General features: G+C 36.7%; 1 protein-coding gene across 1 annotated transcript in view; it reads left to right on the top strand.

The window, feature by feature from the left end:
• EFHB (EF-hand domain family, member B) overlaps nucleotides 1–16,443 on the top strand; it is a 44,175-nt gene that overhangs the window by 11,062 nt on the left and 16,670 nt on the right. The window contains exons 10-13 of the mRNA XM_010585911.1: nucleotides 557–764; nucleotides 1,146–1,352; nucleotides 1,893–2,074; nucleotides 5,665–5,821. Coding sequence (XP_010584213.1) covers nucleotides 557–764; nucleotides 1,146–1,352; nucleotides 1,893–2,074; nucleotides 5,665–5,821 — 754 coding nt within the window. The remainder of the gene's footprint in view (nucleotides 1–556; nucleotides 765–1,145; nucleotides 1,353–1,892; nucleotides 2,075–5,664; nucleotides 5,822–16,443) is intronic.

Below are 16,443 nucleotides of genomic sequence, written 5' to 3'. Positions count from 1 at the left end.
TGTGAGCAGGAATAATCTTACCATTTTTTGCTCTGCAAAATTTGGTATTTCTTCTTAAAAGAAAAATGGTTGAAGGGATTATGTTCATATTTTCTTCCAAGCTGTACTTTTTGACTGAGTCACCAAGCATCAGAATTTCAGATCTTTCCTTTTTTTCTCTCTGGAAAAAAAAATTATAATTGATATTTCATATATAACATTAATTGTAATGTGTACAGAATGATTGATGCCTGACTTTCAAAAGAAGTCTGGGCTTTGCCTCAACATTTATGATTAGATTGTTATCTTGTCACAATACCCTGTCACGCTCTTTCACTCTCAAATCAATGTATTATTTAAGTTGAAAATTATTTATTGACACTTTAATATGCAGATTTTTAATTTTTAAATTACTCGGGGTTTCTTTTTATACTCAGCAGTGTTAATCTTCTGAAATGGTGTGCCTGGTGAGGTATAGAGAGATACATATATATAACCGTGTATGTGTATGTGTTCTTTTTGGTGGAGCCTTTTTATAATGGCTGTTATAACAACTGTTTTATTTTATTTATAATAGAATGGTGATGGAATGATAGACAAGGATGACCTACGAAAGTCCTGTTTTCAGCTTAATGTGAATCTAGATGGTGAACTCCTGGATTCCTTATTTGACTATTGTGATTTGGATAAAGATGGTCTGATTAATTATCTGGAGTTTGCAAACTTTCTGAACTGGAAAAACAAAATGGCTGTTAAAGAGTTTGAAGAAAAAATAATTTCAAAAGGTAGATGACTTAATACTGGGAAATTGTGGGGATGATCTTGTTCTTACAACAGCTATTGAAAGGAGATTGCTGTTGTAGACTGGGTGCTCCTTTAGAAGGGTGGGATTTGGGAAGTGCATTTAGTCCTTGCCTACCACCAGCAGAGCCTCAGATACAAATGTATTTCGGAATCCTGGAGTTCTGTGTCGCATGTTGAGAATGTCCCATAAATCAGGAGGAAGTAAAAAATTTCTTAGAATCATTATCAGAAATGGAGATTAATTATGTTACCTACTTTATAGTTTTTCAGTTAGGATTTTAGGATTCAAGCAATGGTTTTTACCTCTTAGTCTATAATGTGCAGATAATAAATCCTGGCTGTACCATTACTTTTGTTTATAGGGAAGAAACTAGATGCTCCTGTTCTGCTGAAGGACACAAAGATAAATAATGAGCCACTGCTGAAGCAGGAAGATCTTGTGTTAAAAGAACTGGGAAGCTCAGAAAAGGCACCAAAGACACTTAGAAGATCAGCAGAGCATGTATTTGCAAATTATCAAACAACTTCTTCTCAGTATAATGCTGTAGTAGGTGGTCTCCCAACAACCTGTAAGTACAGTGGACTGTACTTTCTGACTTCTGAGAAAGTGAGACAAGTTAAGACAAAATCAGGAACAAGTTTAAAAAGTATTGCTACAGGTTCTACTAATGTACAATAGTGAATTAATTTATCTAAACTAAGTTTGTTTAGGATTGTGGCTTGGAAGTTGGCATGGCTTGGATGTTTGGCATGGTTAATCCATTCAAAATGTGGAAGTTAATCTAGATGTCTTTGAGAAATTATGCTAGTAATTTTAGGAGAACAATGTTTTCTTGGAATCACCTAGAGATGTTTTCAGCTGGAAGTACTGAATACATACTAGAATATTACTGGAAGATTTCCTGTTGTCATGTTTCATGATGTAGCTGAAGCTAGGAATTCTAAAAATGTGAAAAAAGAGATGAGGAAGAACATTATGTAACTTGTTATTGAACCTATGTGAGATGAAGTATCAAATTTGTTCTTATTTCATACAAAATGTGTTATCCTTCCTGGCACTATCTTTACATACAGGCTTTTCCATGCTGCCTGTTGATTGATTTCCACAGGTTATCCAGTGTGTGGTGTTCCAACTATTCGTTCAGATATTCCTGCTCCTCAAATTCGCCACATCAATGACAGAACTAATTATGGTGATGAGGCCAATGCTTATGCATTATTATTCCCTTCTGTCTACAGTCAAAAGGGAGTGTATGAAAGAGACTTTTCTAAAACAAGACCAAAGGCAGAGGTATAGTGCATTTCTTGAGAATATTCTTCCAAGATAAACGGACCCCTAGTCATGTGGGAGTGGAGAGTCATATTATCAGATAAACAGGTTGTAAAATTCGTTGTTGCAACATTACCATCTTTCTTTATATCTATTCAACTATCTGAAAAATATGTACTTTTCATTCAAAATTATTCATAAAGGTGGCAGATACTAATTTTATTGAGATCCAACTTCAATAAGTAATATAGGGAAGTACATCAGGTTGTTGCTACTCACATGCTCAAATGCTGTGTCAAACGAGGGTTGGTAATTAATCTAGGGCTTAAGAGTCTATGACTCATCATTTTTGCAATGTGAGAAGAGCAAAGCAGTTGTGAAATTTCCATCCTTGCACATACTCAAATTTCTGACCAAGGTCCCAAGCAACGTGATTTAGTGGTAAAGTTAGCCCTGCTTTGATTATGTGGTTGGATGGATGATCTCTAGAGATCTCTTCTAACCTAAGTTACTCTATGATTCTATGAGTAGGTGTCTTAAAAATCTTCTTGTGGGGCTTTTTACAGGTGTATAAAACTAGTTTCTATCACTCAGGGTTGGATGTTCACTGGAAAATTTTACCCAAGGTGTCTCTCCTCAAACAAACTTGCAGGGTTTGCTAATGGCAGATTCAGTAAACTGCTTGAATATACTTTTTAAGTGCTCTGCTGAGTCATGGTCGTAGGCTTAGATCTACAAAGGACTTGTATAGTGAAAGAGGATATAGGGAGTCACACATGAATGCTGTGCCATCTCATATTTCTGAAGAGAAAGATAGGAAGTGATACTGTAGGGACTTACTTGAGGACACTGTGATTTTTCTATCTGATATCTCTGGGGACTGCTACCACTGTTATCTCACAGCCCAGACTTCCTCCCACATAAATACTAAACCAACTTTGCTGCTTCTTCAGTATTGTTTACTCTTTTGCTTCAACATTTGTATGCATATTCTAGTAAAAAAATATCAAGAGATAACTTCATTACCTGAAATACAATTTATGAGACGTTCGTAACAAAATGTGAAATTCCAATCTAAAATGAAAAAAGAAGCCTTGACAACCTCTCCGCCTCTACTAGTCATTATATTCAGTCACTTTGAAAGTGGATCTGGAACTTGAGTATATATATTTTACAGAAAAGAATGTTGCTAGTTAGTGGCTGGGGATGTAAAAGGTGTGGTGTCATGTTCTATACATATTCATGAAACAGCTTGTCAAAATGTTGTGTACATGAGCATTTCCTATTTTATAATCTAGCTCTGAAGCAGGAAATTTGTGCATGCAGAATATAGCTAACAGTAAATAGAATTCATGCTTCATTGAGAAGCCCATTATACCTGTCAAGCACTAGACAGAACTCTTCTCTGAAGTTGTGATGTGGCCTGAGATGTCGTACTCCATTGTAGACTATACAGGCTATACAGAGTTCAGTATGAAACCACCTCTGAGTGTGTTAAATCACCCTATACTCATGAAATGGTGTTTCAGTATTTTAGTGAGGGTCTTTGATTTATTTTGATATGGAGCATTAATATTTTCAAACATGTAATAGCTAATGAAATTATTATATGAAAGCCAAGAGTCATTTAATACTACCAGTTTTAGTATAGGCCTGTGGAAAAGAATGCAAATTCTGACTGTAAAGCAGTTTCATGAGTTGACTCTTCATGTTGCTGTCATGGTTTAACCCCAGTCAGCAACCAAGCACCACGCAGCCGCTCACTCACTCCCGCCCCCATCCAGTGGGATGGGGGAGAAAATGAGGAAAAGAAGTAAAACTCCTGGGTTGAGATAAGAACGATTTAATAGAACAGAAAAGAAGAAACTAATAATGATAATGATAACACTAATAAAATGACAACAGTAGTAGTAAAAGGATTGGAATGTACAAATGATGTGCAGGGCAATTGCTCACCACCCGCTGACCGACACCCAGCCAGTCCCTGAGCGGTGATTCCCTGCCCCCCCCTTCCCAGTTCCTAAACTAGATGGGATGTCCCATGGTATGGAATACCCCGTTGGCCAGTTTGGGTCAGGTGCTCTGGTTGTGTCCTGTGCCAACTTCTTGTGCCCTGGCTGGGCATGAGAGGCTGAAAAATCCTTGACTATAGTCTAAACACTACTGAGCAACAACTGAAAACATCAGTGTTATCAACATTCTTCACATACTGAAGTCAAAACATAGCACTGTACCAGCTACTAGGAAGACAGTTAACTCTATCCCAGCTGAAACCAGGACAGTTGCAAAAGAAAAAGTAGTTCTAGGATCTGGTGTTTTCTCCACTGGAATTCCTCCTAGTCTACTGAAGAGAATAGAAGTTAGGTAACTGAGTAATAGTGTGTAATTTATATTCAACATAATCATGTTGATAAAAGGTAAGGGTCAGTTTAACACCGTCTGCACACTTGATAGTCTGTGGTTTAGTCAGTGATTATTTTATGGCTGTTGATGAGCCAGGACAGAGTTGTATTTTAATATGGTGAAGTCAAATTATAAGAGCATGTAGTCCTTTATTGTCCCTACAGTGGTATCCTGTAATGGAATATTGCTTTTAGTTTAACTTTTAAATTTCACTAGCTTGTTGAAGACATTAGATCAAATCTGGTTTGTTTTCCTCATGAGTAATATTATTGATTTAACTGAAACAACACCTGTGCTTAAAGAAACAAAATTTAGTCCATGTTTTCCTCCTGTAATTTCAGCTGGCATGAACTGTCATAGATTTATTGGCTAAGATGAAGCTGCAGATTTGCTGTACTGTGGATCAGGCCTATATTTATACAAAAGACAGTTTTAGACAAAGACAACAAGGAAGGTTGATTTGACTGTGTTAAAGGTCTTACTTTATCAAAGCATGCATAAAATCTCCAGCGCATAAATATAATGCACATATACACACACACGATGCAATTGAAGAAGCCAAACGTTTGCTAATACTAACAAAAACACAAAGTCATGTTAATATTCTTCTGAAGCCACCTTCCTCTAATACAGGTCAGTGTAATGAGCATGCAGCAGGAAGCATCCAAGTGATAAAATACAGAAAAAAAAAATTTCTGCTCAATTACTTTGGTGTAAAACTATAGCAAGACCCAAAGTTGATGTGAACCATTTCATTTTAGTCACTTCACTCACTTATCTATACCAGTTGAAGATCTTGCATGTAGTATTCTTGCTGTGAAATGCAGACAATGATATAATCTGATTTATGTTGATAACTGCAAACAGTACAAATATAATGGATAAACAGGACTTGACTTAGGGCTTTTAAAAAAACATTTACTTTTCCCTGAATCTTCTCTGTTTGATTTTTCCAATGTTGAGGTTGCATCAACATTACTTAATTAACTAAAGACAATTTTGTACACCACAGCTTTCATCCCAATAAGATTCAGATTTACTTAAATAGGAACTTCTTTGGTTAAGGATGCAGGATGTGGTCTGTAGTTTTTGTTTAAGAGCAGGAAAATATTCTTTGGGAAACAGAGATTGCTAGTATATGTAAAAGCCAGACTATATAGTTTAACAAAAATGCTGACCAGAATTACATGGATTACTTTATTTTGTAGATTGCACAAATCCTCCACAACATTGGTGCAAACATTTCAGATGAAAGGTTTGAAGAGATATGGAAGCAAGCCTGTATGAAACATCAGAAAGAAGAGGTTTGTGTAGAAAGCATTAGGAATGTACTGGATGAGATACATGGATCACCCACAAAACCCAGTTGCTAATTCTAGTCTTTGGGCATTGCATTTATTTAAATTGACATCAGTCACAATTCTGATGCTGAACACAATAAACATTTTCAATAACTTGTGTTTATAGAACTGGAATTCACTGTTTATTGTCTTTCTGAATAGTGGGCTCGTCACATGTATATATGAATCTTACTGCTTCTGTTACAGTTAGTAGGAACTGATATCCATAGGAATAAAAGAGGATACTGCATGTTTGTAAGTGGAATGCAAATATTTATCTTATATTTTTTATTATCTTTTTTACAGTGTTTCTAAGTCTAAATAATACTTTGAGCATGGACACATTTTGCTTTTTTAATTTATTTTTTTCTCTTATAAATGGAAGGACACTTTTGAAAGTAAAGTACTTAAGGTAAATATTTCATATATTCAAGACCTCTTAAAGATTATTATCATAGAGTGGCATCTTGTCTTGCTTCCAATGTTCCATATTTTCTTGTCAACAAAATGGTAGCTAACAGAGATCTGGTTGTGGTAAGTTACTTGACATGTTTAAAAATTCATGTGAGAAAGTGCTTTACAGTAAGATACTAAGGAAACTGCATAGTCATGGGTGTGGGATCTAAAGTGTTGTCATGAAATAGACTCAGTGAGAACCAGTGGATTAAGAAGTGCAAGAATAAATGCCCAGCTGTGTGGCAGAGGGCTCATATTCTTTATGCAAGCTTATGGCTATTAGGTAGTAGTATTCAGCTTTCACAAACAACAAAAAGAATGGATATTTAGAGGTGTATGTGCACATTACAGAAAAACACAGGCTAGGTAGTCAGAAAAGTTTTGGAGGGCTCTGTTCCCAGCTAACTGGGAGCTAACTGTTAGCTTGTGACCAATGCAATTTCTTGGGAAGAGGGATCTTCATAAATGAAAAGCACTTGAGGATCATTATGGAAATCTCAGTGAATATATATGAAGTCCAATAAGAATAAACAATGGAAAGCAAGTAGTACTGAAATCTGCAATTGTGAATTGGAATGTTCACACTTCGCCTACAGTACTGAGCTTGGTATAAAACAAATGGAAATTGTTCAGTATTGACAGTGAGGATGATTACTTTTAGACTTTTTCAAATTAATTGAAAAGAAAAATCCTTGCCCAATGTAATCTTAAGATCCAGGATTTCAGGAAGGATGTACTTTGTCACCTATTGATGCTCTAAATACCTTAGTGAGATTTGGAGGATGTTGCCAGCCAAAAGTTCTACTGAGTTCTACAATGTAAGTAAAGGTTCTATATAACTTAAAAATTAGGAATGCATGTATAATGCCAGCTTAAAATTTCATTGTAACACTTTACTCACGTGCTTGTTAAGATTCCTCTTTTGCCAGTGTTCTAGGAGCTTGTAGTTTACTAGCTTGTTACATGAGATCCACAAGCCAGACCCTTCTGTACGTTATTAATGTAGTGTTAATAGTAGCTGTCTTACATCACGTAGAAAGAATTTGTTTTCTGGTATCTCCAGGGAGCAGGTGGTGGAAATGCTGCTTGATGAAGGCAGCTTCTTTCCTGCTGTGAATGGAAGTTGTTTTGGGCTGTTGTTGCCTTGCCTTCCCGTCATTCTGGAACTCTGTGTGTGCACTGGGAAGCATGCAGGAAGCAGACTGTGACTGTCCCAAGTGAGCTCATGACAGAAAGATGAATGTACTGCTAATTTCAATTGATTTTATTATGTCAGGATTTCACTACCTCTGGTGAAATTCTCTAAAGCTCCTCTTCTGCTCATATAAGGTGGGAGGGAAGAATCCTTTACTGTTGCTGCAGTGCACTTCCAAAAGGATCGGAGAGAATTACTTTAAAAAAAAGTATTATTTTTCTCCTTCAGTAGAAAATTTTAGATGAAAGATTTAAGCTCACTTCAGGGAAAAAAAAATAAAATTACCACATCTGTGTGTGTATCTATGTGAGATCCATTGTGTTCAGCAGCTGGAAATTCTGTGTACCCTATTTTTTGAATCTATTGTAAAGATACCCGCTTTCATTCCTCTGCTTTCGGTAGAATGTTTTCCTTTGTCAGTGAAATGGAATTAACATTGTTCTTGGGCAGTCTGCTAAGGAAGTCCAGAATAAAGAAGACTGATAAATCATGGTTTGGTTTTTTGCCACTATGTTTCTAACCACAGACCAAAGGTTTCATTTTGAGGTTGGGTTTGAAATGAACTGGAAGTGGTGTTCGCCTAAACTTGCCTCTTCTGAAGCTTTAAAGGATTAATCACTGAACACAGCTGTAAATTCTACTTGTAGGTGCTTGTTTTTCAGCACAATATACATAGAAGGCCCCTGAAAGTTTTAATTTCTGTGACACAGACATTTACTTCTGTGGAGTTTCCCAAGCCTTTTGTTTCCTTTTGTTAAATGCTTTATGCACACAGAGTTTTGGTGCAGACTTCTGCATTTCATTTGTTTGACTTTGCAACATGTGAATTCAATTACATATTTATAGGCTTTAGAGCTGCAAGTTGTGTTCTATGATTTTTATGGTTCCCTTAATATATTCCAATTGACAGAAAATAACTTTTTCTTTCTTCTATATTGTAGTGTGATTGCCTTTATCTTGCTACAGAGTTGGTTTAACCAGGACAGCACAGTACCTTTCACTTAACCTGTGGACCGTATCCAAGGCAAAGTTTTCCAGAAAGGCTTAGCAAAACAACCTTCGCTATGATTCAAAAGCCATGTGTTCTAAGAGCAAATGTACAAATTTAGCGCTTGAGTGAATTTGTTCTGTTAACAGTTATAATACAAAATCACAGAGATTGTAAATATGTTGACTGAAACTTTGTGGGCAAAACTAGTAAACAGCAAATCCTGACAAAGGTAAGTGTTTTGGTAAAAATCAGCGAGTTTAGACATTTTGGGCCAAATTTTCTTCATAGAATTTTCATAAAAATAGACACTGGATAAAAGACAGAGCACATTCAGATATTTGTGCACTATTTCTCCATTAATCTCTGTTTCACTATAATGATTATTCCAAAGAATAGCATATTTAATAATTATGCATTTTTAATTGGTTCTGTCAAATGAATTTAACTCAAGCTCTTAAGTTCATCTTAGAGCAGATGTGTTGGTTTCCAGGGATGGAGCAAGGAGATCTTCCTTTCTACAGAAGTAGAGGCCAGTATTTTCTTCTCCCTAAAAGCTGTGTCAGAGATACTGACTTTCAATACCTGAAAACACTTGCCTGTAAAAGACAAGGCTGAAGATTTGAATGTGCAGAATTATTTGTTATTCATTCTGTATTTCTGGCTCTTAATCATTAGAATGTGAATATTAGCACAGATAAGCGTACAGCTGATATGACTTATTTGGCAGTGACTTCTGCTATGTAAAGCAGATATTGGACTTGATTATTCTTTTTACTGTTGTCAAATGGAAAAATTCATCTGTGCAATGACTTGTGTTTGAGATGCTGGAAGATCCGTCCCACTGTCTTCCACATGAGCTTTCGTAATTCATAGCCTCGCCTGGATCTAAAATTATTTAACCTGTCAAGCTCTTTTCTTTCACCAGAATACTTGGATCTTATTCTTTTTTTGTTATGGCTATTGATTTTGTTTTAGAAAGAGTAATTGTGAGCCTGTACTTTTTTTTTTTTAAGGCAGTGTATTGATCAAGACCTGAGGTTTCTTAAATGATGGGACAATCTGCATACCTTATCTAAAGGTCTTCTCTTGAAATCCCAGAGTGCTTTCTTCATTGTCCTCGCTATTAGAATGTAGACCTTGCCTTGATATTATTACTATATAATTTTAATATATGTCTTAAAATGCGTAAGTATTTTTTTTTTCAGTAAATTAAGAATTGCTGGTTTTCAGTGATTTACCTGACTCAAGTAAATTTCCTGGTGCTGGAACTCATTCTTAAAAGTGAACGTCCAGTTCTGGTTGGTTGGTTGGTCTGGTTTTGTCGTGGTTTAACCCCAGCCAGCAACTAAGCACCATGCAGCAGCTCCCCCCCCCCCCCCCGCCCCAGTGGGATGGGGGAGAAAATCGGGAAAAAGAAGCAAAAACCACGGGTTGAGATAAGAATGGTTTAATAGAACAGAAAAGAAGAATCTAATAATAATAATGATAACACTAATAAAATGACAACAGCAATAATGAAAGGATTGGAATGTACAAATGATGCGCAGGGCAATAGCTCACCACCCACCGACTGACACCCCGCTAGTCCCCGAGCAGTGATTCCCCACTCCCACTTCCCAGTTCCTATACTAAATGGGACGTCCCATGGTATGGAATACACCGTTGGCCAGTTTGGGTCAGGTGCCCTGGCTGTGTCCTGTGCCAACTTCTTGTGCCCCTCCAGCTTTCTTGCTGGCTGGGCATGAGAAGCTGAAAAATCCTTGACTTTAGTCTAAACACTACTTAGCAACAACTGAAATCATCAGTGTTACCAACATTCTTCGCATACTGAACTCAAAACATAGCACTGTACCAGCTACTAGGAAGACAGTTAACTCTATCCCAGCTGAAACTAGGACAGTTTTTAAACAACTGTATGCAATTATTTGGGTGCTAAATAGAATGCTAATAACCTTAATGCTAAGAAGAATGCTTCAAATGGATGTCTAAGCAGAAAAGGAGATATTGGGGCAAAGTGCCCAGAAATACGATTTAAGTCTTTATCTTGCCAACAGATAGGAATAGGTAGGATGGTTTTGGAATGGCTTATACAGCCTAATTAGTTGATGTTTGCCATTAGGAGGTATTTCTTTGGAAACTAGTTATTTGCATTTGACAGTCTATCATTGACCACCATCTGCCTGCGTGGTTTCACCTTGCTGAATGGCCAGAATGCTTTTCTAGCAGATGGGTATGAATTTAGGCATGCCAAAGAGCCACTAAATGCTACATGGCTGAGTAGTTGGGATAGGCTCTATATTTCTTTGTTACTCTTAAAAGCTATATTAATTTTGAAAATGCCAACATAGATTATGCAAACCTGTAGGAAAGATTTTGGCATGTTTGATCACAATTAATCTGCAAAGGGAAATGTAGTTAAAACAGTCTTCATTGTGGTCTTATTTGCTAAAGTAGGTGCTTGTTGATTTCTGCCAAAAGCGTGTGGCCTCTCTGAGCAGATTGGAATAGTCAGAGAACTTGTGCATCCCAGGTCCACGTTCCTGACTTCCAAATGTCATAACCATGGAAAATTAATATTCCTTGGGACACAAATATGTGCAGCTGTGTTCTGAAATTATACTCTAGGAGGTTAGGTTGTAATTTCTGTAATACCTAAACAGTAAATCTTTGGTGTATTCTGCATGTTTTCAAAGCTCACTTCTCATTCCAGTGCCTAGATGTAAATGAAAATAGCAAAACCAAGACCTAATCTGAAAAGAAGGGGCTGAGTATCACTGACAGATTTTTTTCATGTGGCTTTTATGAAGTATCTCTTCCTCTAGTAATAGAGTTCATATGTTCTGCATCTTAAAAAAAAAAAAATTAAAAAAACTTGCATGTGGTATATACTTCCTAGATAAGGTTCTACCACACAAGCAGATCAAAAGCAGAGTAGTTTAAGAACACATACTTCTAGAAATAGCTTTTCTGTAAGCCTTGAAATTTTCTGCAGATTCTAGAAAATGTCAAGTATTTCTTTGAATCTGAAGTGGAACAAAGGACTGAAGGGCAGAAGGGTTTTCAAATGGTACCAATTAATCACAAGGTGATTTTGTTTTCCCAACAGTTTCCAACAGATTACAAAGAGACACATAGGCAATCCTATATGAATACTTTACTAAAAGTGTGTTCCCCCAGTGAGCAACAAGGCTGAATGCATAACAAAATTCAAGGCTATTTTTTGCTAGTGAGCAATGAACATAACGTAAGAATGTAAAGAGTATCTGTACAGGGTAGCCAAAAGGTTCTGTCTAGTCCAGTGTCCCATTTGACAGTAGTCAAAAGCATGATTAGAGAGGAGTAGCAGATCAGGCAAACATTATGATGTTTCTTCCTAGCAGTCTCCCTGTGCTTCAGCCACCTGAATTTCAAGTGGCTGAAAGGAAGGAAGGACCTTTCTGAAAAGCATGTGTTTTCCTTATATTCACTGATCTTAAGCACATTTCTCTTCATGAACTTACCCAGTCTGCCCTTGAAACTTTGTGATACTCTAGCCTCTCCAACTTCTTTTGGCAAGGAGTTCTATAGCTTTAGCAATCCCCTGAACAGAAAAACTAGCTTCTTGCTTGTTATAAACCTTCTTTCTGGTGGCTTAATATGATGTAAGATAATTAGTCTATTTGAAGAAACAGCAAACAAATCAATTTCTAGACACTGTCAGTGATACAGATATTTATAGACCTTTGTCACATCCCTCCTAAGTCCTGGCCAGGAACTGTTTGCCTAGTTATTGCTTGTATAGAAATCATTCCAAAGTGTTCTTTTGGCATGTTACTTTCCTCTGAAGTTTTTCTTAGATAACAGTGAACATGGATTTAAAAGTGGCAGATGGGAGCTTTCTCAGTGGTGTCAGTTTATTTCCCCTAATAACTGTATTAGGCATGATTACTATGTTTCAAACATGGAGGTAGGGGTAGTTTGAAAGATGTTTTGTACAATTATAAGGCAGCTGGCACAGACTGAGCCAGGAAAGCACTGTGGAATGCAGCAACCTTGTGATACGTAGTCCTATGCTTAATGCAAACATAGTCCCCCATGACCTGCTTTGCTCTTACAAATACACTGAGTCCAGTGAATTTGATTCCAGTTCGCATGTTGTTGTGGGAACAGAATTTGATTCAGTTTATACACCTGGACAGTCTATGTGTTTTCTTTTATAAAATGCTTTGGAGGTGTTGGATGGAAGATGAAGCCTAAGATTAAACTTGTTTTGCTTTAATAAATGCTCTGTTTCAGTACCACCATGGTACGTATAGCAAGGTAAATTGTTAAGCTGGTGGTGAGAGATGTTTATTATACTGACTTGAAATTCTTCCCCTGCGTAAATTCAGCAAAGGGATCTGGCTACCTCTTACATCTATAACAGGCCTAGATTAGTGCACAAGCTTGCTCTAACGCTGTGAAAATAAAGATCAGATTCAGTCTGTTAGCTTTCTTAAATGCCAGGTCTCTTGATCTAGGGCCAAAGCTAATGCTATCTGCCAGTGTTCTTTTTGTTGTTCAGTTGCAGTGGGAGTGTAGAATAATGCTATCTCTGTACTTATTGGCCTTCTTATTCCGGTGGATTTATGTGGGTAACAAAATAGCACTTGTACAGTGATTCACTCAAAGTACAGTATCACTGAAAGCCAAATGTGAATGGATTCCAGACTTCTGATCTCTCAATAGCTATCTTTTTCAAAATCCTTATTTGCACCTTCTTTAGAGTGGAAAGCAGTACAAAGAATTTCTGAGGAAAAAACAAGCTAATGATTAACTACCTCATTTGAACTGGACTTAAATTACAGTTAAAATAGTAACATGATGCATAGGTGGTTTGGTTTTTTTTGGTTTTTTTTTTTTAAGTCTGCTTTTGTCCTTATTGTACAGGCAGGGAAACAAAGAATCATACTGCCATTTTTTAGGACAAGTGTTAAATGCATTTGTAGCGATGCAGCCATCTACTGAAGACAGTAGGCAACTGTCCCTGCGTACATGCAAGCATATAATTGTCTGTCACAGACCTGGGTTTCTTTTCTAATTTGATCACACAGGTGGTTAAGTAAACCAGTTAACCGTTATTAAACCATCAGTTAACCATTGTTAAACCCTCATAAATGCTTGCTTAAGATAGTGCACAGTTCACCTCTAAAGTTGTTGTGACATGACACCTAATACCAGTAACAGAGGGTTAAGATTGGGACCAAAAGCTTAGGTATCGTAACAAGTATTTGTCACTTGAATAATAGCTATTGTTTCTTAAAAGTTGGGGGCAGGGGGGAAGTATTGCTGGAAACAATAGCAGTAGCCCGAGTATGTTGTCACAGAAAGTGCAGTACTTCATTACCGACTCATTTTTTGCTTCAAGCCATTTCCCACCATTTATTGTGTTTGTCGGCTTTTCAGTTCAGATGATTTTCTTCGGGATAATATTGAGGATAGTAGGAACACACAGCCTAACGGTGTTTGCAGGTGGTCAGAGATGTGCTAACAATGCTCCAGTGTCATGATTATTGGTCTTACTATTTGAGAACAAGAAAAACTGAGAGATTACTGAAGAAAATGTTGCACGACAAACATTTGTTCATAAAGTTAGGCATGGTTCATATGAGTCATGATTGTTTCCCTTTCTACTGCTGCTTCTTTGGAGAATTAGGCAAGCAGAGTGCTATCCTGAAAAGAGCTTTGTATGAATTGATGAGGTTTGGGCCCTGGGGCTTGAAAGATGTCAAATGTCATGTCAGATTCTCCCTCTTGTTAACCAGTTAACAGAACTGGTGGGGAAAAAAGACTCAGGTTGGAATGAAAGGAAAAGAAACGAATGTTTTGTATGCTGTTACACAGTTTCTGTGGATTATTGCCGCCTTAAATGCAACAAAAAAGGAGGTAGGGAAACACAGTCTGTCCTCTTTTTCTTTATTCCACTGAAGAAAGTAGAACAAACACAGTAAGAAGAAAATAGGAGAAAGTGGGGAAACTAGAAATGACTAACGTGTGAAAAGACACAATTTTCCTTTTCAAAGAGAAGAAAAACTTGCATCAAAATGACTTTGTTTTTTCTTCGATAAGAACAAAAGTCTGAAGGGACTTTTCAGTCAGCTCCATCCATTTCTGCCAAAGAGCCTACATAGAAGAGAGCTGTGATTCTGTAAAGGGAAATGCCTGAAAGTACATTGACCCTTTCTTGAAATACAGCAGAGGATTTGTGAGAAAAGATGTATTGTACCTGTCTGTAGAATAGTAGTCATTCTTCAATATTAAAAGATGATTTGAAACATTGAGAGAAATGTTGTGTATTGGATTGTATGACAGCAGTGTGCCAGTACAATGTGTGCCTGGCTCCCTAGTGTGTGCAATATGCAGCACTTTTATGGAAAGACTTCTATAGTGGATGGTTATACTATATATCACATTTGTTTCATGTCTACCTACACTTTTTAGGACCATAAGTCCAATTATAAATTCCTGTAGTGAAACAGAAAATAAACATCAGAGTTTAGAAGTATCTAGAGGTTATAGATCAGTTATTTCATATATGATAATGAAATAATTTTAACAAATTAGTTACCCAGAAGCTCTTAAACTCAAAAGCAAGTCCTGATTTTCCGCATAGTCCTTTTCAAATCGAAAGTGCTCATTTCTAACACAGAGGGCACATGAGATATTCAGACAGTGTTTTACTACGCCAAGAGGTGTGAGAGGAAACATTCTCTGTTAGGCAAATGATGATTTTGTGGATAAAGCTGGAGGAAATGAGGGAAGGAGCAAAATGAGTAGGGGCAAAGAAATTTCTACAGAATGTGTTTGTCTTTTCCTCCCTTATTAAATCACATAAGAATTTTCCATAGAGGGGATTTCTTTCTGTTAGTCACATAATTAGTTAGAAAAAGGCAAGTAAAGCTAACAAAATTACGACTGTCTCCTTATTCCATTCTTACTCTTTTTCTTGATATGTTGAAGAAACTCTAACAAGACCCACAATACTTCTTATATATATATATCACTCATTACAAACTAGAGTAATTTATTCTGATGATTCTTTATCGTGAACGACTATGGAAATATGATCATAAATTGTTGTTCTTCCCTAAGTTGTTAGCCATGCAGTAGAAATACAGTATTTTACTATTCTCTTTAATTTCCCTGGAAACTGTAGGAATATCAATAATTATCACTTTATTGAGTGGCTGCTGGTGGGATGATGTAGAAAATATACTTTCATTAAATATTTTGTAGTGTTTCGTACAAGTGGGAGGATATGTTGTATTGCGTCAACTCCATTTTCCTGGCAGAACTCAGAGCTGCAACTGCTCCTTGCATTTCTGACAAGCAACCCATTTGTTTGAATTTCTAGATGTCATTCACATCCTTAATTCCAGGATTCCAAGTTAGTGATGTTATTCTAGAATTGTGAGTAGTCCAAAATGTTTTCATCCAGCTTTCAAGAATATATTTCATTTTAATTATAAATATGATGACTGAGATACATATTTATGAGATAGGGTAGTTGGTGATATTAAGCACAAAATCTCTGTGTCTGTCTACTTAACTGTAGGCAATTTATTGAAGCACCAGCTTGCCTAAAAGTTCCTTTATATTAAATGGAAGAAGAGATGTGCACTTTTGTGGCAGTTCAGTTTTGCAAATGTTTTTCTCGCTATTCAAAGACTAAGGGAAGGTTTAGAACCTCTTAATTTACCTTCTTTGGTCCCTCGCCTTTATTTGTGCCTTCCACGTATGTGTACGTTAGATTACCATGCAGAAGAGTTTGACGTACTACATATTTTTTTTAAACCAAAGGCCTTGTTTTGTAGCACGGCGTTGGCTTACCGTTTGCTCTTCATGATTCATGGGATTTAAAGCTATTTATTTTTACTAGGTGGCAGTGACTGGAAAGAAATCCTTGTCTGTGAGACAAAATTTGAAAGTTTAAATTCAGTTACCCGCTGCTGTAGCTTTGTAAATGGAATACGGCAGGGGGAAAAGA

Source organism: Haliaeetus leucocephalus, unplaced genomic scaffold (assembly GCF_000737465.1).
Source record: "Haliaeetus leucocephalus isolate CR32 unplaced genomic scaffold, Haliaeetus_leucocephalus-4.0 Scaffold135, whole genome shotgun sequence".
NCBI lineage: Eukaryota > Metazoa > Chordata > Aves > Accipitriformes > Accipitridae > Haliaeetus > Haliaeetus leucocephalus.
This window is presented reverse-complemented; position numbering and strand designations above follow the sequence as displayed.